The sequence below is a fragment of the Vanellus vanellus genome (genome assembly GCF_965231255.1).
Source record: "Vanellus vanellus genome assembly, chromosome: 21".
NCBI classification, from domain to species: domain Eukaryota; kingdom Metazoa; phylum Chordata; class Aves; order Charadriiformes; family Charadriidae; genus Vanellus; species Vanellus vanellus.
The window spans coordinates 7,855,973-7,883,460 of record NC_138926.1 but is presented as its reverse complement, the minus strand read 5'-3'; the positions used below and the strand labels follow the sequence as shown (position 1 = coordinate 7,883,460).

The 27,488-nt window shown below is 50.2% G+C and overlaps 3 protein-coding genes across 4 annotated transcripts; 2 read left to right on the top strand and 1 right to left on the bottom strand.

The window, feature by feature from the left end:
* The first annotated feature begins 1,647 nt into the window (after positions 1-1,647).
* On the top strand, positions 1,648-6,844 carry CD3E (CD3 epsilon subunit of T-cell receptor complex). The gene is made up of 7 exons (XM_082493814.1): positions 1,648-1,751; positions 3,184-3,204; positions 3,503-3,523; positions 4,055-4,252; positions 5,040-5,192; positions 6,172-6,218; positions 6,559-6,844. Exons 1-7 carry the CDS (start codon positions 1,703-1,705, stop codon positions 6,613-6,615), a joined length of 546 nt encoding a protein of 181 aa, XP_082349940.1. The 5' UTR covers positions 1,648-1,702; the 3' UTR covers positions 6,616-6,844.
* Positions 6,845-10,438: 3,594 nt separating this feature from the next.
* CD3D (CD3 delta subunit of T-cell receptor complex) lies at positions 10,439-13,823 on the bottom strand. 2 transcript variants are annotated; one of them, XM_082493805.1, is made up of 5 exons: positions 13,482-13,823; positions 12,194-12,403; positions 11,561-11,692; positions 11,086-11,129; positions 10,554-10,719 (listed from the first exon to the last, which is right to left on the bottom strand). In XM_082493805.1, the coding sequence occupies exons 1-5, from the start codon at positions 13,552-13,554 to the stop codon at positions 10,657-10,659; spliced, it is 522 nt and encodes a 173-aa protein (XP_082349931.1). In that variant the 5' UTR covers positions 13,555-13,823; the 3' UTR covers positions 10,554-10,656. The 2 variants fall into 2 exon arrangements, with proteins under 2 accessions (XP_082349930.1, XP_082349931.1); XM_082493804.1 differs by lacking the exon at positions 11,086-11,129 and having other exon boundaries at positions 10,439-10,719.
* Positions 13,824-14,164: 341 nt separating this feature from the next.
* Positions 14,165-27,173, top strand: ZW10 (zw10 kinetochore protein; the record flags this gene model as incomplete). Its single annotated transcript, XM_082493802.1, has 16 exons — positions 14,165-14,281; positions 14,541-14,675; positions 15,227-15,328; positions 15,517-15,594; positions 15,721-15,880; positions 16,950-17,099; positions 17,797-17,988; positions 18,657-18,820; positions 19,576-19,758; positions 20,239-20,477; positions 21,193-21,264; positions 21,967-22,136; positions 22,780-22,910; positions 23,408-23,539; positions 24,576-24,778; positions 25,789-27,173. The coding sequence occupies 16 exons, from the start codon at positions 14,165-14,167 to the stop codon at positions 25,907-25,909; spliced, it is 2,349 nt and encodes a 782-aa protein (XP_082349928.1). The 3' UTR covers positions 25,910-27,173.
* Positions 27,174-27,488: the final 315 nt, after the last annotated feature.

The following is a 27,488-nucleotide window of genomic DNA, read 5'->3' as shown; positions in this document are numbered from 1 at the left end:
CACCTCAGTAAATGAAGTAGTGCCCACGACATTGTCATTAGCCACCTCGTTAAATGGTGAGCTCCTGGGGAGGAGCAAGAAGCCAGCTCCATCCTTGCAGGCGTCTGGAAGGGTGTCGCTTGAGGTGTGTGTGGCAGGTACGGAGAGGTCCAGCGCCCTCGGGGAAGGAGGGAGCCTTGGCTGGCTTTGCCACCTCCGCTTCGGACGGGCGCCCCCGAGTCCCCACTGTCCTCACAACCATGTGAGCGGCTCCGCCGCCTCTGCAGGCTCCAGGCAGAAGGAAACGGAAAGGCGGTGTGTTCCCGCTTGGTCCGTGCCGGCATCCCTGCTGGAAGCAGAGCTGGGAGAGGGCCCTGCCCCGGTGCCGCGGAGGGCTCTGCCCGCCCCGAGCGCCGCTCGGAGGGAGCGCGGTCCCCGCGGCGCCGGGCGGGCTGGGAGGGCTCGGACCCCCTCTAGTGGAGCCCGAGCGCCGCTGCCGCCGCCCGCGGAGCCACGGCAGGGCACCGCCGGAGAGCTCCGCCGGAGGGACCCCGCGGGGGCTGCGGGTGCGCCAGCGGCAGAGCCGTGGGAGCTCCGCGCCCGGGCGCGGAAGGCTGTCTCGGGCTGCCGGATGGCTTTGCTGCACCGTGTCCCCTTCTGCTTCCGGCAGCCTGGGGGACAGAGGCTTTCTCCAAAGAGACAGCCTTCCCCCTAGCATTCGCCTTTTGTGAGGGCTGTGAGTAGACAGACTTCAATGTGATCGAAAGAAATGAAGCTGATTTTATCGTAGGTGCATTTCATAACACGAGCAGGAATGCTGCATGGAAATGTAGAATCGCTTTTGCAGTCTCATACCGAAACCGGAGAGAAACAGCAGCACAGTTAAGCAAGTTCCCTCCCAGCAGGAGCACGTGTCATCGAGTACCTGCCGGGAGCAGAGCATCGGCTTCAGGTCCGCCTGCAGCAGGGGCTGCTGTGCGTAGCCCCCCCTTCCGCCGCGCTCCTCGCTGTCAGCATGTGTGCAGAGGCGAGTCTGGGCGAGGAGCTGGCAAACGCCACTCTCGAAGAGGCGGCAGAAATAAATGGGTCGTGTTAGAATGAAATAACAAAAGTAGAGTCTAGGTTGCATCACCAGTAGCTCAAACCCCCGGGTTTTACAGCCTGGCGCTTACAGGCTCCTTTCCGCTGGCCGTGCAGTGTCGCCAGGTGCTGAGCTTGTTGTGGCGTTTCTGGTCCCTTCGTTTATTCCAGCACTATGTTAAGCTGCTTACAGTAGTTCGAACTTCAGAAACACTGGCTTTGAAAAGTTGTTAGGAAGGTCCTGATGGCAAATCTAATCCAGGCTCGTTTCTCTCTCCTGCTGCTCCCAGGGCAGTTACAACAGGTCTCCTGAGCCTTGAACTGGGCTGGTGCAGAGCAGCCACCCCTTGCTGTCAGTGACGTTCCGTGAAGACGTTTTGAGCCTCCGCACTTCCTGACGTGGGCTTATTTTACCATACGTGTTCTGTGTCTTTCTTGGCTGCTTGCAGGTTTCACTGGAAATAGTGAGTCTCCCCAGCGCTGCTCAGTTCGTTGCCGTACGCAATTCTGGGAAAAAAATCTTGGGCCTCTTTCTTGTAAGAGAGAACTTGAACAGCCAATGTGTTCTTTCTTCCCTCGCAGCCGGCCTCAGCGATGCCAATCTGATGTGGTAGAGAAGAGCAAGAGAAGGAGGAAAACAAGGATGCGGTTGGAGCGGTCCTTGCCTCTCCTGGGCCTCCTGCTGTGTGCGGGTGAGTACAGCTGGCCAGAAGCCCGCGGGGACCCGCCGGGTGGCTGCCCAGGAGCTGCAGAGGGGAAAGCACAGGGGCGCGCCACTGCTTTTGCAAAGTACCTGCAGCCACATCTCCTGCAACCGGCACGTACGGTGCCTACGGACTGCTGCTCTCCAGAGTGAGCGTTCCCTTCAGAGGGCCGGCGGCAGGGGCAGGGAAAGGGGCCTCCAACCTCGCAGGCTAGAGCAAACCACCTAAGGTCCCTGGTGAATTTCTGCGTACTAGCTGAGTCACTAAGGTAGCTGGTCTCCAAACTTCATGCAGCAGGGTTGGAGCTTGGTGCACTGCTTTCTGCAGCAGCGCGAACTATACGGTTCTCTGGGTTTACCTTTATTTTTACACTTTATTCATGCGCTTTTTTTAAACCTTTTTGAGATCACAGGTAAGTAACTTCAGTTCAGATTGGCTGTGATATCTGTGGTATCACGGGAGTGGTAGCAATTTCCATTTTATGAGTTTGAACTGACCAGCGTTTAGAAAGCCATTTTAGGATGAAGCGCAGAGTATCTGTAAAGACTATATAGAAGCTGGCAACTATGAAAGATAAGTTTGGAAGATAATTAAAATTAGACTACAGCTGCTCTGCCAATGTGCTGCAAATACCAACTGCTATTCTTTGAGAAGATTGAAGACATTTGGTTTAGCGATGGCCTGTTCTTTTGTCAAATTTAAATTTGTCTTATATAAAGAAAAAAGCATCAGATACCTTCTCTCCAGCCAAGTTCTATGCCTGTGGAATTTCAAATCTGCAATTTTGTTACAAGTAACTCCTATTGTAAAGCAAGCATTACCCAGGATGAGACAACAGTGCCGAACACATGAATCCGGGTCATTCCTTTACTTACTTATGTTACTTTCTGTTGACAAATGTTTTTAAAGCAAATAGCAAACCTGACTCCGACCTCCTAACCGCTGCTCCAGAGACGTCAATGGAGCTACCTGTTTCCTACCAAGAGAGAAAAATCACATAGTTAAACTGCTTGGCAGCATTAAATCAAGCGTCACGGTCCAACCCTCCAGTGAGTACATTCTTGCAGAGGACGGTGGTTCTTACTGCAGTAACTAGGCATGGTTTGCCAGCAGTCTTTGATCCGTGATAATAAAGCAAAATTGTTGGGCCTGCAATAACCTTTTTCTAAACTGGGTCAGAAAATTATTTACATTTCCATTCTGCGTTACTCGGTGTTTAAAATGGCTTCCAAAGGGAAAGACTTCATTTCGAAACAACATCCTGTCTCAGCTAACAGAATGCTTCTAATGCCTTCAGCGCAAACAGGAGTATAAGCATCTCTTTCAAGCAGTTGACTTCAGAAAGGATATCCTTGAAGTGGGAAAGGTGTATGATATTAGTAGCTACATTACTTAACGCTTATTATTCTTTCTTTTGTAGTTGGCACCGCAGCTCAGCAGGGTAAGTGTATTTTACCAGCAATCTTAACTATTTAGTATGATAAAAAGACCAACTATGGCTCACAAGTGAGGACTAAAAGTCAAATAGAAATATTTGAATTTTGCAAATATTGTGGGATAAGAAAAATTCCCTGGTCATTAATTGTTACTGATGTGACTGATTTAAAAAATTGGCTGTCATGAATTGCCCCTAATTATTGCTCATGACCCCCAAGCGGGGTTGGGCATTTCCCAACAGCAACAAGCAGTAAGATTACAGCAGACTGATTTGTTAACATGTATTATTCTCTTCTTCGCAGATGATACCGAAGCACAGGAGGGTAAGTGTATTTTACCAGCATTCTTAACTATTTAGCATGATATAAAGACTCAGATGCCTCACAGGTGAGAACTAAAAGGCGGATATAAATATTCAAATTCAAGCAGTATTTCAGGAGGAAAAAAAATCCTGGTTTTTAGTTGCTACTGTCATCACCGATCAGAACAATCAGCTGTAATGAGTTGCCCCTGAACACTGTTAGTGGTCCCAAGCAGGGTTGGCCGTTTGCAGAGAGTAGGAAGCGTGTGGACAAAGAGAACGATGAATGGCAGGTGGCCAGGCTGGCTCACAGAGAGTAGAACGCTCTGTGATGGCATTTTGACCCTGTTTAGTGTTGCAAAGAATCAGTGTAAAAAAATAAAGGAAAACATGCACGCAAAAGACGCATACACAGGGAATTTACATTACACCATAAAATCAAAGATTTTGCAGCGCAAACTGTCGCGGTGGGATGAAGGGTGTGCAGGGCAGCCTGCCCAGAAGCTCTTTGTAATGCTGGTTTCCCTTCTCGCTGGCCTACCTTCCAATAAAGAATTCCTGGTGGAGATTTCCGGAACCACAGTGACCATCACATGTCCCTTGACTGAAGAGAGCATAGTCTGGCAGTCAACTGGGACACAACCACCCAACAGTGAGAGGAAGTACGTTATAGAGAATCACGACAGCTTTCCTGCCAACGTGAGTTGTTTGTCAGGTGATAAGAAGTATGACATGTACCTGAATGCCAGAGGTGAGTGAAACAGCGCTCAGTCTATGGGCTAAAGATAAAGTCTACACATTTCAGTAACAGCTATTAGGAGCTGAGACCTGGTTTTCAGTGCTGCTGGGCTGGGTGAATGCGATTCTGCCGAGGTCCTTCTCGCCCGGCGTGGGCAGTAAAAGAGTCCAAGAGCACGTTTTGGGCGAACGGAATCTCCCTGCCTTTCCCTCCCGCTGCCCTCAAGCTGGGTGCATGGCAGTGGTTCCCACGTATACAGCGTGCCATCTTTTTTTATACAGCTTCTGCCACGCTACAAGTCAAGAGTAATGTCTGCCGCGAAGGCCAGAGGCATTTCTTGGCTTGCAGAGTGGAAGCCTCCCATCCGGAGCACGCAGCCTGGCGTCTGTGACCCACCAACCAGGGGGGCTTACCCCACCCCGAGAGAGCGATTTAAGCCTCTGAGCCGTTTGAGATTTGGGCAGCTGTTCTGCATTCGGGACTTCGAATCCAGCATAGGCACAGGGGGGCAATGATCTAGGGGATGTTTTGCACCTTCCGGCTCCGGCCACGCGAACAGCGGAGGGTGGGGAAGGAGGCTGCACACAGCAGCCCCCCGTCTGCGTTTGCAGACCGAAATGGTGGGGTGGATAGAATGGCCTGTGCTGTCCCCCTTCCTTTCCGTTTGCTCTTTTCTCTTTCCCACCCAGAACCGTCTCTTTTCTGCTAGCACTAAACAGATGAGCGAGGCCCGGACTTTCCATGCTGGAAAGGAAGAGTGCCCGGCGGCTCTAAGCACCTTCATCTCTCCTCCCGGCAGTGTGCGCAAACTGTGAGGAGCTGGATGCCTTGGCAGTGACGGGGATCATCACTGCGGATCTTCTCATCACCTTCGGGGTGCTGATTCTGGTCTATTACTTCAGCAAAGACAGGAAGGGGAGAGCGAGCAGCGGTGCCAGCAGTCGGCCACGAGGTAAGAGCCATGTCAGGCAGCTCTCCATGATGTCCACTAAGCGCTAAACGAAGGCCTCACCCCTGCCGAACGACAGAGCCTCCTCTGTTCCCCCCCAAGCCAAGACCTCGCCAAAAAACGCTCCTGCTTCCCATATCTGTTGCTCCCGGCTGCCTTCTTGTATGGGGTGGGTGCAGCTGCCGCGTTGTGTCAAAGGCTTCCTGCCCATAGGAAACCATTTCACAGGCAGCAGCGTTGAGTCGGTGCTGAAGCAAACTGTGCGGCGGATGCTCAGCTTGCAAGTGTAGCTGCAAACCCAGCCTGGCCCTGGCCCGCTCAGCTGCTGTCTCGGGCAATCAAAGACCAAGAATTAGGCCCGCGCACAGAAGATGTGATTAGAAATTGTGGTGTTATTAAAACTACGCATTTGAATTTCTGACTTCTGAGGCCATGGTTTGGTGACACAGTGGGTCCAGCAGTGGGGCTCACGGGTTATAAATGCCAGGGTAAAGTGATGCAGGGTGGTGACCTCACCGTGCCGGTTCCGATTTGTTCGAGAAGTGTTGACAATGACATTTGTACCAGGAGACTGCCTGTCGCACAGGTACCACGGGTGCTCCCCAGCCGGGCTTTGTGCAGATCAGGCATTGCCACTCTTCCCGTAGCATCCACAAAGCTGATATAACCCTTTCGTCAGGTCTAAATTCCCGATCGTGTGCTTATTGTGCACGTTGTGTGCTGAGTTCTTGTTTTCAAGTATTTCTTCACAGCCAGGAAATCTAGAAATTTACACTTTCTCGAGAAAGCTGATTTCCTCCTCAATGATCATGAAGCCTCCTACCCGCAGCAGTTAGGTCTTTAAAAGCTCTAAGCTTATAATAAAGCCATGCAAGTTGACCCATGGTGTGCATTACCTTGGGATCATCTCCATGGAGGTTCCTCGTGCTGGTTAGGTGGATCATCACCAAGCATGACCTACTTCTCTTTGCCTCTGTTGCAGGTCAGAAGGTGCAGCGTCCTCCCCCTGTTCCAAACCCGGACTACGAGGTATGGAGAACCTGCATTTTTTTTCCACCCCTCTTTGCTGGTTGGGGAGGGATAGCCAGAGCTGGAAAGCATTTATCCTTTTCGCTCCTTTGAGGCAGCACCCAGTCAACCTCCAAGCTTTCACAGGAGCATGGGAAAAAGGTGGTGAGGGTGGACCCCTTCTCCCAGTGCTGACACAAGGAGTCGGGAGCAGAACTACAGCTTCTTGTGCACGCTACCAGAGCAGCACTACACCACTCTGTTGTGGTTGGCTCTGCCTCCTGCACACACCAAGACTCTGGCATTATTTGAGAGTGTGTTAGTAAGGATTCCTGAACTAACATCTCTGCTGTTCCCACAGCCCATCCGGAAGGGCCAGCGGGAAGTGTATGCAGGCCTGGAACCCAGGGGCTTCTGAAATTCCCACGGATGACAGGCTGGAAAACAGCAGCAGCAGCAGCGGCGGCGGCGAAGTGCTTCTGCCCAGCTTGGTACCGGTTCTCTGCCGACCTGCTGAGGCCCAGGCATTTTGGGGTAAGCCAGGCGGCCACACAGGACAGGCACCCTGCTGCAATCTGCTGTCTTACCCTGAGGTGTGACTTCAGCCTTCGGTTTGACGTTAGGGAAAAGAAACAAATGAGCACATTGGCACATTAAAGGACTGCAGCCTGACTCGTGATTCCTGGCCTCCTTTTCCCTTGCACTTTTCTCTCTGCTCCAGTTGTGTGCCCATTTAATTCCCTCCCATTTAATTTCTGCCCTGACTGCCTCCGCTTCCTCCCCATGCCTCCCTGGGTAGCTAGTGGGCAAAGAGTGGGTCCTTCTCAGAGTGACTGGCCTCTGACCTTGTCCTGCTCTCATGTTAATAGCTTACCTTCGTATTGCTGCCCAGGATTGTAACGAAAGGAACAAGGGCAGACAGCATATTAAAAGCAAAATGGTACATTTTCATAGAAAAGCCACTGCTTTGAAAGAAAATATTTCAGTCAAAAAGAACCGTTTTCCTTAAAAAAAAAAGAGAAGCGCTTCTACCAGTACATGCAGACTGACCTCTCCATCCTGCAGCTCTTCTTCTATAGGACATGAGTGGGGCTGAGTACCACTTTGCATCCACCTTCGGCAGAACATCTTCATAGGGTCACATGAGGATTTGGCACTTTCCCAAGCCATCTGAAAGCCTCCTATTAGGAAATAGAAGTGCTTGGCATAAGTCTTTGTTGCTACTAAGTAGTGGGGCTCTTAGGTATTTCAGCTAAGATTTGAAGCCCCGCTTAAGAATGAGCGCACAACAGGGATTTGCATGTTTCCCAGACTGGAACGCAGGCACTCTGGCTCAGCCCGGGACGAGGACCTACAAAATCCAAGAGAGTATCAAACCCTTTTGCTGGACTGACTGTCTGATCCCGGAGGCCTCATGGAGTCCACTTTTTACTGATATTTTATAGTATAGTCTAGGATAAACACATTTATTTTGAGTGTGTTGTACCCTAAGGGGTGTACAAGTACATTTGCTGGCAGTGTCATTTTCCAGAGCTGTTGCTCTTGGTGATTGTTGTGATTTGTCCTTTGCTGCTGCCCTTTCTCTCCCCATTTCAGCTCTGTAACTTGAGTTCTGCCTGGGCTTCTTGGAAAGATGGCGAGCTGCTTTGCTGTTGGTAAAGATCCACTTTAACTTTTTTATATACACTTAAAAACTGTAAGATATTAATAAAATGGGAGACAGCACCGCCAGGTACGCGCTGGAAAAGATTTCCCCTGTGTTTTTGTCTCTGTTAAATAAAACCAGGTTTTGTTAAGGGGAGTTCCCAAGTCAGGAGCAGTCCAAGACAACGACAGCTTCTGTGGGTCTGTGTTGACTCACCTTGCAGCAGCCTACGAGGGGTCTGGGAGCAGTCTGTGCCAGGACGGGGCTGGGGGGGGACACAACTACATGCACAAAAACGCACTGCTGTGCCTAGGAGAGTGGGACCTGAGAGCAGGACAGGGGTCAACAGGAGCTGGGGAGCGCGTCCGGGGCTGCTGTCTGGGGGCGAGTGAAATGGCTGAGGTCCCATGCACTCAAGATACAAATGTTAAACGTGCCTGATTTTAAAAGCTGCGGTTTCCAAAGCAGCAGCAGCAGCAAGGCACAGGTAGTAACTCGAGGAGAAGGGCCCAAGAGCTGCTGCGGTGCCTGGGAACGTTTCTGCTCTAACACTGGCTGAGTGAGCCACATTTCTGTTGCTCTGCAGAGCAACAGCCCTGAAGCAAGGAAACAGCAGCAGCCATGGGGGCTGGGGCTGGTTTAACCCTTGAGTTTCAGCACGGGGAGATGAACGCCCAGCAAGTTTCATACTTCACGTTGCTGTGCTTGCCCTGCAGGATGTGGTTTTAAAGGCAGCACAGCTGGGTTTACCATACAAGGCGCAAAACATCTAGGAGGGAGATTGCAAGATACAGAGTACTAACCCCGAGCAGCTCTAAAACCACTCTGGGCCACGTTCTCAGCTTCTGCAAAACATCACTGCTCCAAGGACACTTGCTCAGCCCAGCCATACAGCCCATTGCCACGAACGGGGCATGGGAAACTCGGGCACTCTGGGTGTACAAGGTCTACATTTTGCTTCCAGCTACACCCCGGTGCTTCTGCCACCATTTATAGGGCTGCATGTTCGCTTAGCGTTTGCCCCAAGCAGTGCCATCCCACCCTCTCCTTATCGCAGTTGGGCATCACCACCCATCCACTGACAACATCTCTCTGCCTCTGCGCTTAGCTGCACTGCAGAAATATCTCTTTGTTCTCCCAAAAGTGATGTGCTGAGGAGCCTCTCACAAACAGACGAGCTGTAAATGTTGCCCCTGCTGTGTCTTTGATTAGTGCAGAGCATACTCACCCCCTCAGCTCCAGGTTTCTCCTGCTCTTTGGGTGTGGTTTGCCACCTTCGCCCCTTGCTTTGAGATCTGATGGTGTAGAAAGTGCTATGAACTAGGCAGTCTGCTGGTCACTTTTCTCCTAAAGTCCTACCAGTTGGCTTTGCAGACCAAAGGTGGGTACTGGCATAGTCTACCTGCAATGGTCCTATCAGGCTCACCCTTCACTGGAGCAGGTTAGAGCAGAAAAAAAACACTAGGACGGTTTTCTGCTCCTGCGAAGAGCAAAATGTTGTCCTGTAAAGAGCTGACACCGTAGGAAAGCAAGTCCTTTTCTTGTTCACTCTCCGCAAGGCTGATCACACACCGATTCCTGTAAGGGCACGAGGTGCGCCCACAGCTTTTCACAGCCTACATTGTTTGCTGTGTCAGAAGCCTCACAGATTCATGGCCAGTTTTTATTGCTGGTACTTACTTTATACCACGGAGTCACAAGGCCATTCACCGCCTGGTGCTCTCTAAAGCCTGTCATCCGGATTCACAGAAAAGCAGGAAAACCCAACCTACAGGTGTGTGCAACTGGCACGTGGAGGGTGACCTGGTTTCTGAAGTTTCTAACTGCTTGCTGATCCTGTCTGTTACCTTCCTGCCACTTTGGCCATAGTCAGACTGCACGAGCTGCTCCCCACTAGGGAGCGGGGACCTTGCCAGGAGGAGCTGGGCTGGTGTGGGGAGACCCAGCGCTGCTCCATGTCTGGAAGGATGGTTGAGATGGGAAAGGCTCTGAAAGTTTGCTCGACTGCATCCTGTACTCAGCACACTGGGAGGGCTAGTGAGCCTGAAAGGGAGGTTGCCGAATGCCCCCCTAAAGATCCCTGGCCTGGTCACAAAGGTGGGCTGCAGAGGCAGAGGAGGGTGAGGGGCGGAGGCTGCGATTAGATGCCAAGCTCTGCATGTGCAGAGGAAAAGTCCCCCGGCCTTCCTCCTGCCAGCCACCCAGCTCTGTCCAGAGGACACAGGCACTTTGCAGGGGTGACACAGACCCTGCTGAGCGTCACGGTGCTCCTGGTGTCCCCGCTCCCCATTCTGGAAGGAGAATTAAATGAGACAAAGCCTCTTGTACTATCAAGGGCAGCAACCCTCTCCCTTCACAAGGTCTACCATCCCCAGCCTCAGCAACAACGGACCCAGATGTCATTTGGATCCTGGCAGAGAGGTGGCACAGCCACGGGCACCCGCCTGCACTGGCAGAGCAGTGTCCTGCCAGGACAGGCAGGAGACTTACGGCTCCGCAGGGATCCAGGCAGATCGCATCCCCAGCACGCACCTTCCCCAGCGACTGCACAGCTCCCGAGGCCTCAACACAACTGACGGAAAAGGGAGGCGACGGGATAGGCTCATCTTTAATGAGAGGGATACAGAAGTGCGAGAGTTCACGCAAAGAGCAGAGTGCTACAAGCAGCCCACCCTGGCAAGCGTCCAGAGGGTTGTCTAGGCAAAAATCCACACTGTCTTCTGCCAGCACAGAGCTTACGGCGGCGCTGGCGGTGCCTTTGCTGTAACAGCACTCCCATTGTGAAGGAGTCACAAGCCCCGGCGTCTTCCCACTTCACTTGCGGGCCTTGGCAGGTGCCAGCCGGCTGTACTGTCCGTCGTCCCGCTCGCCAAGGGGCTAGGAGAAAAAAAGGCGAGATGAGCTACAACTGTGTCTGTCCAGCCCTGGGAGGGAGGGAACAGGGGAAGCTGGCCCAGCCCTCCCTTTGACAAGCTTTGGGCAAGCTTTCCCTTCCCTTCCCTCATGCAGAGCGTAACAACCCCAGAGAGTAAGAGGCAGGGGGCAGCTGACCTTGCCCCATCCTCTGGGTCACTCAGTCAATGCGGCTGTGAACGCCCCAGCAGAGAGCAATCTCCAGCACGGCTCAACGCCCTGTGGCATCGAGTATCCCCCAGCAGCTGTGCCGTCGTGGCCACACCGGTCCCACCACGCAGCCCCACACCACGCAGAGGTGCTGAAGCCCACACGTGTGCCCATACTCACCTGGTAGAGCTGCTCATTGGCAATCAGGTTCTGCCTGTCAGAAGCTGAATAAAGAAAGGTGGTGGTCAAGGATCAGCGGAGCGATGGGCAGTGTGGTGAACATTTGCAAATAAACCCAAATGGTCGGCTGCTTTCAGCCCCATGCTTTTACTTCCTCTGGGAAGCTCAGTGGAAAGCCCCTGTAAGGCCTCAGATGTTCCTGTGCCACCAGCTGCCATCCCTGGGATGATGTTTTGGTGAACCTTGTGTATTTGATGGCTTATCCTGGGAAGCTGAGCTAAGGGCGGGAACGGTGCGTGGAGCGCACATGTTGATCCCTACCCTAGCCACGTTCTATGCTGGTGGCTACCTGCATCTTGCAGAGACTGGGCTCTGGAGGCAGCGACGGAAAGTCCCTAGGTACCACGCAGCTCCTAAACATGACCACAGGCTTTCCATCCCCACCCGCAGGCAGCCAGCCGGGCTCTCCCCTCACCTCGTGACATGCGTCCCTTGTCCTGGCCGGTGATGCAATACACAGCAACTGCCAGCAAGACGGTGGCGACAACATCTGCAACCACAATCCCCGAGATGGTGGGAGCGTCCACTTCGATGCAGTTCTGGCACACTGGAAGGCCAAAAGGACACAGACACTGAAAGCAGGACCATGACACGAACCCTGCCCCTAGGCCACCCCTGCCCTGCTGCCAGGGTCAGTCTGAGTCTGAGTCTCTGCCAGTCCAGGCAGGCACCAGTCCCAGGGCAACAGAGAGCAAGGACTAAGCCTGCCTTGCTGCGTGATCCGAGGCAATGGCGCAAGCTGCCACGTGTCCCCAGCACTCAAGGCAGGCCACAGCAGAGCCAGTGAGCAGCCAGCAAGGAGGCAGTACGAGTGCCTCATTGAGTTACTGCACTAAATGAAGCTGTAGAGCTCTCCCAGGGACACCAGATGCAGAGGAACATGCAGCTTGGCTGTTCCCATGGGCAACCGAGCACAGGAGCTGTCGGGACTTCCACAAACTGGTGGAACCACCCACAAACTCTGGGAAATCAGTAGTTCCCTCAAAAGTTTGCTTGGGTGAATGCTCCAGGCAGTTCTGGCTCTAGAAACCAGGTCTGCAACACTTACTTCGATAGTGCACCTGGAACGGGGAGCTTTTCTTTCCGTCTATTTCACAGATATAGATGCCTCTGGGGTCATCGTAAATCGCACCCAAGTCCAGCCGTGTTGTGTTTCCTATCTTGGTCCCCCCTTTCAGCCACGCGACTTCACTTTGGCTGGTTGTTACACATTGCAGGAACACCTTCCCGCTGGCTTCTTTCACGATTACTTCCTGTCCTGTAAAAAAAAGGAGAGCAGAAAGATTCACAGACGAGTTCTCAACCCTCGCAGTGCTGCAGAGCTCAGAGATCATTCACGGAGATGGCTATTGTAGAGAGCATCACATTAGGCTGTCCCCTGAGCAGCAAAAAGGACGCTGCAAATAAAAAACTCGGCAAAAAGCAGACTACCCAGCAGAAAAGTAGTCCAATGTTCAACTTGTTGTTACATTAATGCAGCTCTGGGTAGTTTAGAGATCAAAATTCCCTTAGAGTGAAAACTAACTGGAATTAGGCATCTACCTGGACTCCATTCAGACTGTATGTGCATGACCCCCACCCCACACATAGGTCGCATGAGTATTGAAATGCAACTGCAGTAAGAGACATTTCAACAGAAAGTGAAACGTCTCCATCGGCAGAGACAGAAGTTGAGCCCAAATAGGGAGGCAAAACCCCATTTGGATTTTTACCCAATAGCAAAAAACATTTTTAGTGAAAAGCATGCAAAAAACCGCACAGAATTGCTTCCTTAGCCCAAAGGCATCACCTTCAGAGTCTGCAAACGGAGAGTAAATTCCCCATCTTATCTGCAGAGTACAGAGCACAGACTCTCCTGCTTGCGTGGTCTAAGATCGTGGTACTGCCAAGCCCAACTTCACATGCTCTCTCATTGCGAGGCGGGTTTGAGCCTTCACAGCCAGCCAGGCAGTAACGCACAGGGCTCCAGACTGTCACAGCAATGGTCCAGGGCAGGCGGAGTCATCAGAGCCATCCCATTCTCATGAACCATCGCACCCTTCTCCCCATCGACATTTACGAACCTCACATCAAAGTGCTGCGGTGGGCAACCCCAGCAAGCCGCAGAGACCTGCTTCCCACCACCCTCCCACCACACCCATGGTGGAAGCAAGGTCTCCAGGGACCACGGCAAGTACCCAACCGGCACCGTGCCAACCTGCTGCAGCCCATGGAATGAACCCCAGCATCGCTGCCCGTGCAGGGTCCCTCGGGCGCACCACACCGGGCATCTCCACATACTGTGTCGGTCAGCACCCCAGTAGCCCACGGGCCGCGGCTGATGCCCAGGGACTTACCTCGGACACCCCAGCTAGCCACGGCCAGGCTGGCGAGGAGCGCCCAGGCGCCCAGAGCCCTTCCCCTCCACATGGCACCAAGCGGTGGCAGCTCTTTCCCCCGCTCAGAGGAGAGTACACGGAGGGAGCTCCTCACCGCGACGCACCACCCACCCCGAGATCTCTGTCAGGTCCCGGATGCCGGGGGCTGGAGCTGCCTCCCTCCCTGCCTCCCTCCCTCCCACAGCAGCTGGGGGATGCCCGAGATGCCCCGGGCCCGCCTCCTTGCCCCAGCCACGTTGCCCACCGAAAGGCAGGGGAGGACAAGGGGGTCTGAAGTGGCGGGGACCCCAGCAGTCATATCCCCCCCGGCAACCACGGGTCCTCCCACCGCCAAGGGCCCCCAGCAGCCACACGCCCCCCAGGGCCACGGAAGCCGCCGCAGCTATGGGTCAGCCTGCAGCCACGGGCCCTCAGCAGCCACGGACCCCCGGGGCCACAGAACCCCCCAGAGCCAAGGGCCGCCCCGCAGCCGGAACCCCCAGCAGCCGCGTGTCCCCCGGGGCCGCGGACCCCCCCGCAGCCACGGCTCCCGCAGCGGGCGCGGCAGACGCCCCGAAGAGGTCTGCCCCAGCGCGGCCGCCGTAGCGGGGGCGGCGCCGTCCCGTGGTGCTGCGCGGCGGCGGCGGGGCGGGAGCGCGGCCATGGCGGCGGCGGCGGGCTCGCTGGTGGCGGCCGTGCTGGCGCACTCGGGCCGCCTGGACAAGGAGGACCTGGGCACCCGCATCGGGCGGCTCTCCCGCCGCGTGGAGGAGCTGAAGGCAGGGCCGGGAACGGGGCGGGCGGGGGCGAGGGGAGAACGGGGACGGGGGGCGGGGGCCGGGAGCTGCCCGGCTGGGGGCGGGGCCGGCGCCGCCGCGGGCTGCCCCGCCCGGGCGGTGGTCTCTCGCCCTCCTTTGCGGGGGGGGTCGGGCCGGGAGGGGGCGAACCGGCGGCCGGTTGCGAGCGGGACGGGGCGGGGAAGGGTCTGCGACCGCTGCTCGCCTGCGCGACGGCGTCCCTGCGGTCCTTCTTCTTCAGGGAGAAGTCTGCAACATGATTAACAAGAAGTATAACGAGTTCCTGCCCAGCATGCAGAGCGCCGAGGACTTGGTGTCGAAGGTGGACGGGCTGTCCGGCAACATCGCCCTGCTGAAAGCGGGCATCGAAAACGAGGTGACAGCCCCGGGGGCCGCGGTGGATGCCATTCAGTTCCACCCCAAACCTGTACCCCCCGTCGTGGTGTGTTGCAAGGGCACGGGGGGAGGAGGACTCCTGACTAAGAGCCCTGGATGAGATCACCCCTAAAAAGTGCCTTTAGGTGACACGCGCTGCAGAGGTGTGTGTCACATTAGGGGTGTTAAGTAAAGAACCGTCATGGAGGGATCGGCGGCCTTTGCTCTCTGTCATACAGTCGGAAAAGTGTGTCACACGTCTCCTTCAGAAAGGAGAGAAGGATCGGCCTTGTGTGTTGTGGTAAGGTGTGACACAGCAACGGCTCCTTTAAAAAACCTGTCAAGCAGTAAAAGAGAAAATAGTTTGTAAGTGTTTCCAATGCTTATAAGCATCTTCCTAGCAAGGAGTAAAATGGATGCAGCCTTTTCCCTCCTCAACAGATGATTCTAGTAACAGAAATATTTAAACTTTATATCATCACCACTTTTAAGAGGAAGTGCATCTGATTACATTTGCTTGTTGTAAATGAACCAAAAAATTTGTGACTTTAGGTTCAGCGAGATCTCAACGTCGCTGTTGCCGAATTCACTGAATTGAAGCAGCAATTGGAGCGAGACACACTGGTTCTGAGCATTCTGAAAAAGCTACAGGAGGTGAGGAGGGGAAGCAGCTTAAAACCAGAAGTGGTAGTCATCCTCTCTGCTGCTCAGTCTGTGGCATTATTCTGGGCTTCTCTTTGGAATAACTGTCTATAGCTCCCCCGTCTGTAGCCGTGGGGTTTAAAAAATGGTAGTCTCATAGCAGATACACAGTGGCATATGAATCTATTTGATTGTTACAGTTTGATACAGCTATGAAAGACTACAATACTGCATTGCTGGAAAAGAAGTATGTTGCAGCAGCTCAACAACTGGAAAAGGTAATTGTGACGTCTTAAAAGCATATGACAGTATTGTTCATATATACTGCCAATAAATTTCACAAGATGCTTTTCGTTAGCGGAGGCGACACTTACCCATGTTTTGTGTTTGATCTTCACCACCAGGCACGAAGCAGCCTGAAAATGCTGGAATCCCGCAAGGGCTTTGAGCTGAAGATCCTGAAAGCACTGGGCACGGAGCTCACAGTGCAGACGCAGAACATGCTCTATCATCTGGGAGAAGAATGGCAGAAACTGGCTGTGTGGAAGCTTCCTCCTTCAAAAGGTACTGACAGTTCTGGTTAATTTCACTGTGTCGGTTTCACTGTTTGAAGTGTCTGGTTTCCAGAACCTACAGGACAGGAAATACAGTAATACTGTAGACCTATGGTTGGTTTAAGGAGTTCTACCTGCCATTGGCATAACTTAATGAGTGGGAGTGATGACTGGTAGTGTTCTTTGGATACTAAATACCGCTGGAGTATTTAGGTGCTCCCAAAAGCGATCTGATGTAGTCAGAGTTTTGAAGGTTCAACTGCCTCTTCTGTGGTATTTCGTAGAAAACATTGAAACAGAGATCAGAACAGCTAATTGCAAGAACTGCCTAAGAGTCTGTACGTTGCTGTCTGCATTGAAACACCACCTTTTTCTTTGGGAAGGAAAAAACCTTTTTCCTTTGGATTTGACTTGAAATGAGAAGAGGGCAAGGAAGGTGATTGTCACTAAATGTCATTCCATTGCCAGGCAACCGAAATGAGAATTCTAGATCATTATAAGAGAACAACTCTCATTCTGTTGTACTGCACTGTAACATAAGGAACTCTATGCCCTCTTCTGATGCTCTTTGACAGCAACAGTGTTTTGTGGAAATGGGGAGTGTCGTGGTTTGGCCTCAGCCAGCAACAGAGAACCACGCAGCCGCTCGCTCGACTCCCACAGCCGTGGGAAAAATCAGCAGAAAAGGGCAAAACTCGTGGGTTGAAATATTATAATTTAACAGAACAGACAAAGGGAAGAAAAAAAGAAAACAATAACCCCGATAAAGGAATATAAGAACGCGATTACAGTACCGCCGCGAAGCGCACCTACCGGACCCGCACCGCCGCAGCCCGCCCCCGAGTGGCGACTGACTCCCGCTCCCCGGCTAGCTCCTTTTATAGCGGGGCAGGGGTCACGTGGGATGGAATACGTGCCTCCCCTGCCGGCTCCTTGGGGAAATTAACCCCATCCTTGCCGGAACCAGGACAGGGAGAGGTAGAATATTGCTTTAGCTGCCACCTGAGGAGTGCAGGAGCTTCTCAGATCTGTTGTATCTCAGATGGCACTCTGACCGAGAGATGGTTCTTTTTCTTTAGAAAGCAGCAGCCTGGAGTCAGCCATGCATTCAGAATTGCACTTGCGCACAGTGCCATCAAAAGAGGAGGAGATTGCTGGCCCACCTGTTGCTTCTGTGCTGCAGGCATTTGCTGTCCTAGGAGAACTGCACGCCAAGCTTAAAATTTTTGGTAAGACAGACCGTGCATCTAGATAAACATAACTATAGCAGCCCGAGCGGATATGAGTTCAGGCTCGTTTTAAGATGGATGTCGAGACCCAGTTCACTTCAGCGGTACGCTGGAAGATTTCTTTCGTTCTTGGCTTGTGTTTCCCACGGAGTGCGAGGCGAACGCTCTGGTTCTTATTAATAGGAAAATATTTATCCTGTTATTTATACAGAATTACTTATCCTTTCCTGACAATTTACTGTCGTGTACTGGTTTGATCTTAGGCTATGTACTTTCAAGGTCTGATGTTTAAAGAGTTTTTTCCAGTTACAGCCTCCTCATCTACCAAGAGCAAGGATGTTGGTTTCAGGCAGCCTCCGGGCTTCAGCATTCTCAGGTGTTGATAAAATAAATCATGAAGTATGGCGGATGCTAAGACAGGATTTCATGCTTCCAGCTGTTTAAGTTGTTTTTCACTTTACATTAAATATGCTGCTCTTTGTTAGGCCTCTATGTGTTTTACACAAGTAAAATGGTCTATAGCGAAACCGAACCCAGTGTTTTACCTCATTAGCTGCGCCCTGATACAGCTAATCAAGAGAGCGGTTCTTCCATTTCACCTGAAGAATCTCTATATCCAAAATGGTCACGGTTGGGCCTCACTAGAGCAAACCGCCTGCCTTCTGCTGTTGGAAAACATCTGGTTTTCATTTCTCAGGCCAGTTGTTGCTGAAATACATCCTCAAGCCGCTGATTTCATACCCGTCCCTTCAGCCATTCGCGGAGGAACAGTCAGATGTGTTCATCCTACGTTTTAAGACCGAGGAGCCTAGCTTGGATCATTCTTCTCCTATGGAGGTTTTCTACAAGATCCAGCTTGTTTTTGAAGTTCTCCACAAATACCTGCTGAGTAGGTATTTTCTCCCTTTTGGAATTAGACTGAGATAAGTACCTTGTTCATTTAATTGGAGCGGAAGCTTTCTGGAGTATCTGGTTATTAAGCAGCATTGAATTATGCGTAAGGTCTAAGCAGCTTTTAACGTTCACTTGCTATGCTGTGCTCTTGAACAGCTTGGCACCTTGTCAAACTGGACTTAGCGGTGATCCAGCATTCAGAGCTGGGAAAACGAAGGAGGAAAGTATTTTGGCTCAAAGGGATCAACAAATTAATTTTTTGGTAAATGTTTTTGCTTATGAACCAGTCACTGCGTTTAAGACCTTTGCATGCTGCTGGTCTCAGAGGTGGAAGTCAGGATGCAATCCAGGGAGCTCCCTCGGTCAGGCTGGTCGCACGCGGGATCTTCCATTGCCTAGAAACTGGCCAGGGCTTTGCTAGCATTTCACGAAAGAAACATGCTGGGAAAGCGGGCTCAGCTTACGCGTAAATCCAGTTGTCTTTTAATCGGCTGGGCGATTCCACAGGCCCAGCACATGGCCTGGATAAGAAGAATACCTCCATTAGAAGATTATGGGTCAGTTGGTAAATGCTGTTCAGACAGAAAGGACTGAACGAGCTGGTGAAGCTTCTGGTCCAGGAATCGGGTGTAATGAAACCGCTTTCTGTTCTCTTGAATTCAGATGTGCCTCTTGAGGAGCCGGCGGAAGACAAAAAGGAGTGCAGAGTTACCCTCGCAGAACTGCTGGGTGATATGATATGGGAAGACTTATCAGACTGCCTCATTCAGAACTGTCTGGTGAATTCAATCCCGACCAATAGCAGCAAACTAGAGCAGTATGTAGAGGTAGGTCTCAAAATTCAGATCCGTAGAGTGGAAATGCCGGGTGGCCAGCTTCAACAAAAAGCTGCGTTTCGCTAATCCAGAATTGTGTATTTCTGTCTGTTAAGCTGTGGCTTGTTTTTCCTGTCGTGTGAAGTGTGCAAGGTCTCTGATCGCTGGAACTCAGGCCATATTTAGCTAAGACCCGGAGACTTTCAGGGTGTGCAGTGTGAGGCAGTCTGTGGGAGGCTGAAGATGATGACGTGGCAGAGCTGCTTGCTCACCTTGGCCTCCTGAGGACTGATTGCTCAGTTTGTATTTGTTGTTAATGATCACAGGGGTTTCTTGTATGGGCCACAAATTTTTTGAAAACTGCATACGTAAAACAATTTACTGCTAGGGAAGAAGCTCCTTTTCCTGGAGCGGGAGCTGTTTCAAACAGAAGCAGTTGTAGGATAAACCTCCTGGTCCCAGTATCCCAGGTAGCCTAGTGTAATGAAATTTGATCATCTTGCTCCTCCGCTTCTTGAATTAGTTTGCCAGCACGGCTGGGGGGACAAACCTGCAGTTCAAACACCGTGTTATTGTGCAATCATGGCCCCCAGCTGAGCCAGCTTTTTCCAAAAGATTGCTGGAAATCTGGTGGATGGTTAGAGCCCTCTAAAACCTAGGTTCAGCCCTTGCTTTCAGCTGAGTGGAAGAGTTTATACCCAACTTTAATTTTGTTCTTTGATTTTGGGAAACTGCATTAATGTATAATATGTGTCTGCTCTTCTCAGGTGATTAAATCCACAGAGGAATTTGAAAAAGCCTTGAAGAGCATGCAGTTTTTGAAGGGAGACACGACTGATTTACTGGAATATGCCCGTAATGTCAATTCCCACTTTGCTAACAAGAAGTGCCAGGATGTGATTGTGGCGGCCAGAAACCTGATGACCTCAGAAATACACAATACTGTAAAGGTGACTGTTGATGCAATACACTGTTTTTGCATATGGAAAAATAGCTGTTGAAGAAGGCTTGTCTAGGACAGTCGAGTTCTTTTTCTGTGAACCACTGAGTACTCTTGATTATTTGGGGATCTTGGCAAACAGTGGTTTCAAAGCCTTTCTTAATAGAGCTCAAGTAGATTATTTCACTAACAAGATGTTGTTAATGTACTTAAAGTTTGCTTTTATAGGCTTTTCTGGCTAGTGTCATAAACATAAGAAGAATTAGAGGATTACTTACAGAGCTGCTTCCAGGTATGCGACGCTATATAGATTGTTTCGTGGTCTGCTGTGTCGTTCATAAGCCAGGAGACTTCCAGCAGTCTTAGGGGACTTCTGCGGCCTTGTGCTTATCTTGAGTCTTAAACCTTTGTCATTCAACGTTTTGTAGTCTTGCACAGTCTCTTTCCTGTGGGCTCTAAATTATATTATACCTCTCTTGTTTTCCCTTAGATCACACCTGATTCCTGCGTAGCCCTACCAAGGCTTCCTGGTCCTGTGGCAGGAGATCACTTAAAAATGGAAAAAACTTCTAAACTTCTGCATAACGACATGGTGAATTTGGAGAATGAGACTAAACTGAGCCAGTACACATTTTCTCTGCCCACGTGCCGCATCAGTTCATCAGTGGAGAAGCTGATGGAGCTGGCTTATCAGACGCTGGTGGAGGCTACAGCCAGCACAGATCAGTGGTAGGAATTACGTATCAGCGGGTAACTCTTAGGTGTCAGATACTTATTGCCTTTGACAGCACCAAGCATCTGTTACTAGCTTAAGAGAACTTTTAAACTCCCAACTTCAGTTGAGAGCGTTCAGAAACGCTACCAGTGTTCACTTCAGTGTTTTATTGTATGTTAGCTGTCAGTTGTCTAGAAAAATCACCGCTCTCTGAGGCGAGTTCTTGCTTTCTTTGTACTGGGTGAAAGCAAAGAACTCCAGCTCTGCACCTGGCAGGGCTCTTCAGAGACAAAAACATTTTGAGGAATCACGTACAGTCTGCTTTAGAAACGGGAGAGCACAACCCTGAAGAAGGAGAGTTGCCGAGGTACTGAATGCCCTTCGGTGTACCGTGGCAGAGAGGGGGTTGACTATTTACGCACACCTGGTGGGGGAAAGGACACTGTCCCCTTTGTTCCTGGGTTTCACGTATCTCCCTTCTGACATGTGGTCTGAAGCTTGTCTTTTCCACACTGAACTTACAAGGTCATCACAGCTTTTGTGAGAAGTCTTTGTGAATTTTCCAGAGCGTTGCCTTTGTTGACAGCGCTGTAATTGATCCCGACAACCCGCTCTCTGTACCAGTACTTTACTACTAATAAAACCTGGGTTTGGAGAAGGTTGAGGGTCGCTTGTGAACAAGACGTTAATTCCCCCAACAAACTAACGTGAACCTTGTTTTCCTTGTAGCTGTATACAGCTCTTCTACTCTGTGCGGAATATATTCCAGCTGTTCTATGATGTAGTGCCAACGTACCACAAGTAAGTGTGTCTGTGCACGTGTATTACCTAGGGCCTGTTAGGGAGAGAGAACAATGCTATTGGAACAGCCCCACTTGTCCCCAGTTTAGAGAGATTACCGAGGGGTTCCTCCAGCTGCGGAAAGCTCGTACTCTTAATCTATTATTAAATCATACCTGCTGCAAAATAGGTGCTTGACAGTTTCTGAGTTGGCAGTCTTATGACCAAGGAGATAGATACAGTTCTCATACCGGTTGTGTTTGAATCCAGCCGCATAACTTCGACCCCAGGACTGACGCAGAGACTTTTCATGATGTTTTTCCTGTAAAAAAAGAGCAACGATGGAGATTGAAAGTATACAATTCTGTCGGAGAACACTGAAAAGGACTCCTCTCTCTTTTCCTCACCATCATGCTATAACAAAGCATCTTCCTGTTTGAAAGCCCGTTGCGCGAAACAATGCGGATGTAACACATGCCAAAGTGCCATTTCACTAGCCGGGAAAATTCTTTCCTCTAAGTTCCTGTGTGGATGTGTCTTGTGCGTGTTAAATGCTTTTATTCTGACTACTGTCTTTATCAGGCATTGCCTACAGCTAGTTACTTGCAACATCTGCCTGAGGCAGCCTATGAGTTTCTCTAGGGTAGGCGTGACAATTTTTGGAACAGAGCCTGGTCTAAATAAATACATTTCTTCCTTTTCTCTTTCTCCTTCCTGGAACAGAGAGAACCTTCAGAAGTTACCCCAGCTGGCAGCCATTCACCACAACAACTGCATGTATATTGCTCACCACTTGCTCACCCTGGGACACCAGTTCCGATACCGCCTGACTAACATCCTGTGCGACGGAGCAGCTACTTTTGTAGATCTGGTACCTGGTTTCAGGAGACTTGGTAATTTTACTTTTCAGTGTGGAGATATATTGATGGATGACACGGTGACCGGTCCTGGCATTTGTTGCCTGCCCAGTGATTTAACGCGTGCCTGCTGACTCCAGCGATGGATTGTTATTTGAGAGTTTTGGACAAGTAGCAAGGACGTTTTCTAGATTAGGAAGTCGGACAGAGCGTCCGGAGTCCAAGCAAGATGGCTGGTTAGGGCCCAACTGTTTGAAACCCCACTCTTCTTCTCCAGCACATAGTTCCAAGAACAGTTCGTTATCCAGTGAGATGTTGGGGCGCTCAGCTATTTTGGGATCTGCCGCTCAGTCCTTTGATAGCTTCTTTAGCTTCTATAGCTTATTCTATGGAAAGGAATTCTGAGATAAGGTTGTAAGAGGAGCCTGTCATCCATTGCTAATTCTGCTACTCGGCTCTTTTTCAAAAGTGGTGTAGCAGTGCAAACTGTGCAAGAGCTTACCCAATACGTGAGTGGGCCTAGTTAAATGGGCTCGATGAGATTGTTTAGAGACTGGAAATTCCTTTAAAAACAAAAGGCTATAGCAAGTTCATTATTCAGCACTTACAGTCTCTAAATTGGCAGAGCAAATGTAATAATTGCTTAATTGCTTCTCTCTGCTTGTTTTTGCTCCTAAAGGGATGGAGTGTTTTCTGGCCCAGATGCGAGTGCAGAAAGGAGAAATCCTGGAGAGGCTGTCAAGTGCCAGGAATTTTTCTAATATGGATGATGAGGAAAATTACTGTGCAGCAAACAAAGCAATAAGGCAGGTAAGCAGGCCACCAAAGCCAAATATGCCATTGTCTGTAGATGTCATCCTTGGGAAGGAACAGTACGTAATCTCAGTCCTGAGAAGTGTGCAGTGTTTCAGCAGAGTGGAACTGTTCAAAACAACAATTTTCTTGCGTGATTTTTTTTTTTCCCCGGGCTGTATCTTTTTTGTAAAATCAGAGCGTGCCGAGTTCAGTGCCTTTGCTCCAAGTTGAAATGAAAAGCTTCTTAATCTTGAACTTTTCTTTATAGTACATTTATAATGGTTTTAATTTTTCAAGGAAAAGATCTGGCACGTTTTTGATGAGCCTTAACGCAAACTGAAAACGTTGCATTTTTTCCCAGGAATGTCTGCTCTATGCGATAGCAGGATGCTACATTGCCTTTTGCTCATTTCAAACTGGTTTCGGACCACTTGTAGTTGCCTTATCTTTTGGTGCCTCTCGTGATGTTCTTTTTGATAACATGCAGATAACACATAGCTCTTATCTTCCAGGTATTGCATCAGTTGAAAAGACTGGGAAAAGTCTGGCAAGATGTCCTTCCAGTGAACGTATACTGCAAGGCTATGGGGACTTTACTGAACACAGCGCTCTCGGAGGTTGTCACTAGGATTGCTGCCCTAGAGGTAACTGCATGGGACATGCCAGGCATCGGGTGGTGTGAACAGCTAGCATTTGTGACCCCTGGAAGTTCTTTCCGAGATCAGGTTTCAGGGGAACCGTTATCTTTCACAGAAAGTATAACTGTGGTCCCATCTAGGAGAAACATTAAGGATACCAATAACTCACGTCTAGTTGAGACCATATATACCTTTACAGCAATTCCCTGACTCTGCAGTCAAGGGGGAGCCAGGGAAGCAGCCATGATTTCATCTTAGTTTGCATGTAGGTGCGTCACTCCTACTATAAACATTTCTATGAACTGATCTCTTTTTCTTTGTTCAGGGCACAGGAGTTAGCCGTTGTCTCAAACTCCACCTGTTCTGATTCAGTCTGTGCATCTCTAATGAACGTCTCCATCCTACCTAGGCACCAGATGCCAAAATACCTGTGGCATTTCCAACTGAAATTCTTATCTGTTCAAATCTCCATTTGACTCCCAGTGCTGTGTTTAAGTGATTGTCAGGTTACCTTGGGTCAAGTACAGCTATCCTATTACATGTCTTAATTAAAATATGTTTTCACAGCAAATGATGAAATACATAAGTGCATCTGTTCTCGTTGTAGTCTACATCTAAAGAGCCTTCCCACTGTGCATTAGGCCAATAAGTCCTCTTTTCCCGTGACGGCTAGTTTCCCGGACACTTGCTCAGGCTGTGCCTGCCAAAATCTTGGCTCTCATCGTTGGGCTGACAGTGCCTGAGCAATTTCCTTGTAAACTGTTCAGACCTTCATCACGACACCTCTGCTTTACAGGGAAATGCTTGCTGTCGCACTAAGGTACGCTGTTTAGAAGCGCAACCGTTGTTCTGAGGCAATCACTGAGAACTTGCTGAAATAGCTATTCACGAAATAACTTATGTTAGCCTGAGAATGTTAAACGTGATCTAAACCACCGCTTTCATCTTCACACACATGGCTGCCTTTTTTTCATTTCACTTACTGCTTGGCACTCCAAAAATACGTCTAACTGCCCCTCTGTTAACATTTGTTCGATTCTAGGATATCTCTGCAGAAGATGCAGATAGGTTGTACGCCCTCTGTAGGACCATGGTGGAGGAAGGACCCCAAGTTTTCACCCCGCTACCTGAAGACGACAAAAATAAGAAGTACCAAGAGGAAGTTCCAGTCTACGTGCAGAAATGGATGACGTTCAAAGAGCTGATGATCATCTTGCAAGCCAACCTCCAAGAAATAGTAGATCAGTAGGTGTCTTCCCGTCTTCCTTTTCAGTCAGTTCTTCGCCCCAGTAAGAGGGAGCGGGGAAGCGGTCTGACGTCAGCAGGGCACTGCACTCAGGGACTCCGTTCAGGGGGAAGGCACTCATCGTTAATACGTATCAGATAACTGCTGCTGGGGCTGTTTCTTGGCTGGGTGTTTGTAATCCATTTCAAACTTGCTCATATATTCAGCTGCCTCCTGCGAAGGAAAAGGCAACGGTAAAAAAATAAGTGCCTCGGGAGAGCCAACCGCAGAGCGATTGTGTTCCCCTTGGCTTCTCGAAGGTATTTCACGGTCGGTGGCCTGGCGTTTTGCCTGCTGCTTTTGATGGTAGCTGCGCCTTGCTGCTGCAGTCATGCCGTATGGTTAGCCTCTGCTTTTTAGGCACTGTTTCTTTCATGCTTTTAACTTGCAAGGGGGGGGTCATCTGAATTATACGTGAGGATTGCATAATTACTTCTATTACTTTGGTTGGCACGAGTTGTCAGAAGCGAGACAGTCGCTGTTCACAGCTGCCTCACGCATACGTCTGAATGGCAAGAAAACATCCTGCCCGCAGCAGGCTAAGCCGAGAAGGTCCCGGCTATGGAGAAAGCCCGGAGGGAAGGCAGTTCCTCTTCTGTGCCCTGCTCAGTGCTGCTGTTGGAACCATGTTAGACACCAAAGGTCCCCGACTCTACTTCCACCTAGCCATAAACACCGCTCCCCCCCCACGTTGTTTGAGAGGTCGATGGGAGTTTTGCAGGCAGGCTTCGGGCTTATTTTGGAGAAGGAAAAGGCACGGTTTATGAGTGCAAAAGTCACCTCACAACCTGTTGCTTTATGGACCCAGCTAAACAGTTCTGGACTCGATTGCCTGCAGCTAATAAGCTGCTAACTGGATTTGTTTTGTTTTGCCTTCAAACTTACTACTGTAACAAGCGATCAGAAAGCTTGTTTTAACATGACGTTTCTGTGCATTTTGGTTAAATAAAGATCTTTCTCTCCTTTGTAGGTGGGCGGATGGGAAGGGGCCTCTTGCAGCTGAATTCTCCGCAGCTGAAGTGAAGAGCCTGATCCGAGCCTTGTTCCAGAACACAGAAAGGAGAGCAGCAGCACTGGCCAAAATTAAGTAGCTGCGTGTTTACTCCGACATGTTGCATCTTCTGATAAAGCAGGAGCAAACTGAGTCTTTCAAATATTTTTTGGATTTGACCCTTCCCATTTGTACCGGTGTAAAAAAGCTTAGCATTAGGTAAACGCTTGCTGGGGGCTTGGCTGAGGGAGAAGAAACATTTCCTAGCTCAGTGTTTGTAGCAGGGCAAATAGGATGGCTTTGCGAATCTGGGACTACACAATCAAAGGTGGGCACCACACGGACGCTAACCGCTTATGCTCCACCTGCCAGCCAGACGGAGTTTGGGCTTGAAAATTCAGTCTCCCGCCATGCTCCGCTCCCCAGAGGCGTTCTGGCCAGATCCAAGTTTTCCTTCATGAGTGGTGGGTGTACAGTCCTGGTGAAGAAGAGATGCTTTTTGTGATGTGCGCTGATTTCTTTTCTCTAGGATTTCATCTTCCTGTCAAGCCCAGCATAGAGAAATAAATCAAATCGTGTGTCCAACATCTCTTTGTGAAAACAGGCACTGTTGTCAGCTGGGCCTGTCACGTGAGGCACTGTACAATGTCATCTCAAGCTTGCTTCCCTAAGGGTCTGGTAGAGAGATTTTTCTCTCTCAGTAGTTAATCTTATCTATGCAGTTTTCCATCAGGGGGCGTGTAGCCCCTTTCTGTCTTACCTCTTCTGTTCCTGCAAATGACACATGAAACTCACAGACTTCGGTAGCTTTTGGTATCCTTCTAAGAATGCTGAAGTGCCAAATTTTGCTCTTTCCCACCTCAGGTTTCCCCAAAGAGCAGACCTCGAGAGTGAAAATTTAGTGGGGGAGGGGGGAAGAGGAGATCCTGTTCCCGGTGAACTGTTGATGAAGTCACAGGGTTCTGCACAAGGGGCAAAATTCCTCCTGGCTTTATTTCTCATGGCAAATACCTTAAAACTGACTGAATTTTTCAATCTCACTTTGTCAACTGTAGAAGCCAGAGAGAGGGAAATGCAGTCACATCGGCGGTTAGACTGAGTCCAGCGTGTGAGAACGCAGCCAGGAAGGGAGATAGTGGAGCAAAATCTGACTGCTGCTTAAAACTCCCGCTTTTTCTTTTCTTCCCCTCCAAGTAATTTATCTGAAGACCGAGAGTTGTCCCGTAACGCTGGTATCTCATGGGATCCCTGCCCCTTTACACACAGCAATCAAAAAACCCACGTATTTTGAAAAACACTACTTCTCCCGTGTGAATTGTTCACAGAAATGTAATTTGGTATTTTCTTTAATAAACTATTTATATTGAGCATGTTTTCTAGTGCTGTTTGGGGATTCTGTTAGGGTTATAGTAACACACTATGAATTAGTCCTCGACTGTTCTCCACGTACTATGTGGAAAGGGCAAAGCATTGCTCTGTGAAGTCTCTCCTTGCCTCATCTCTCTAGTAGATCTAGTAAAAAAAAAAAGGCAAAAAAAGGAATCAGTACCATAAGAGAGGTTGTCCCAGAGGGTCGTGTGTCAAGGGTGAGCGTAGGGTGGTGAAGAGTTAAAGCAGGATGCTAGCATTGGGATTTGTCTGTGCAGCGTGCGTGGCTGTAGGTCAGGCTGAACGTGCAC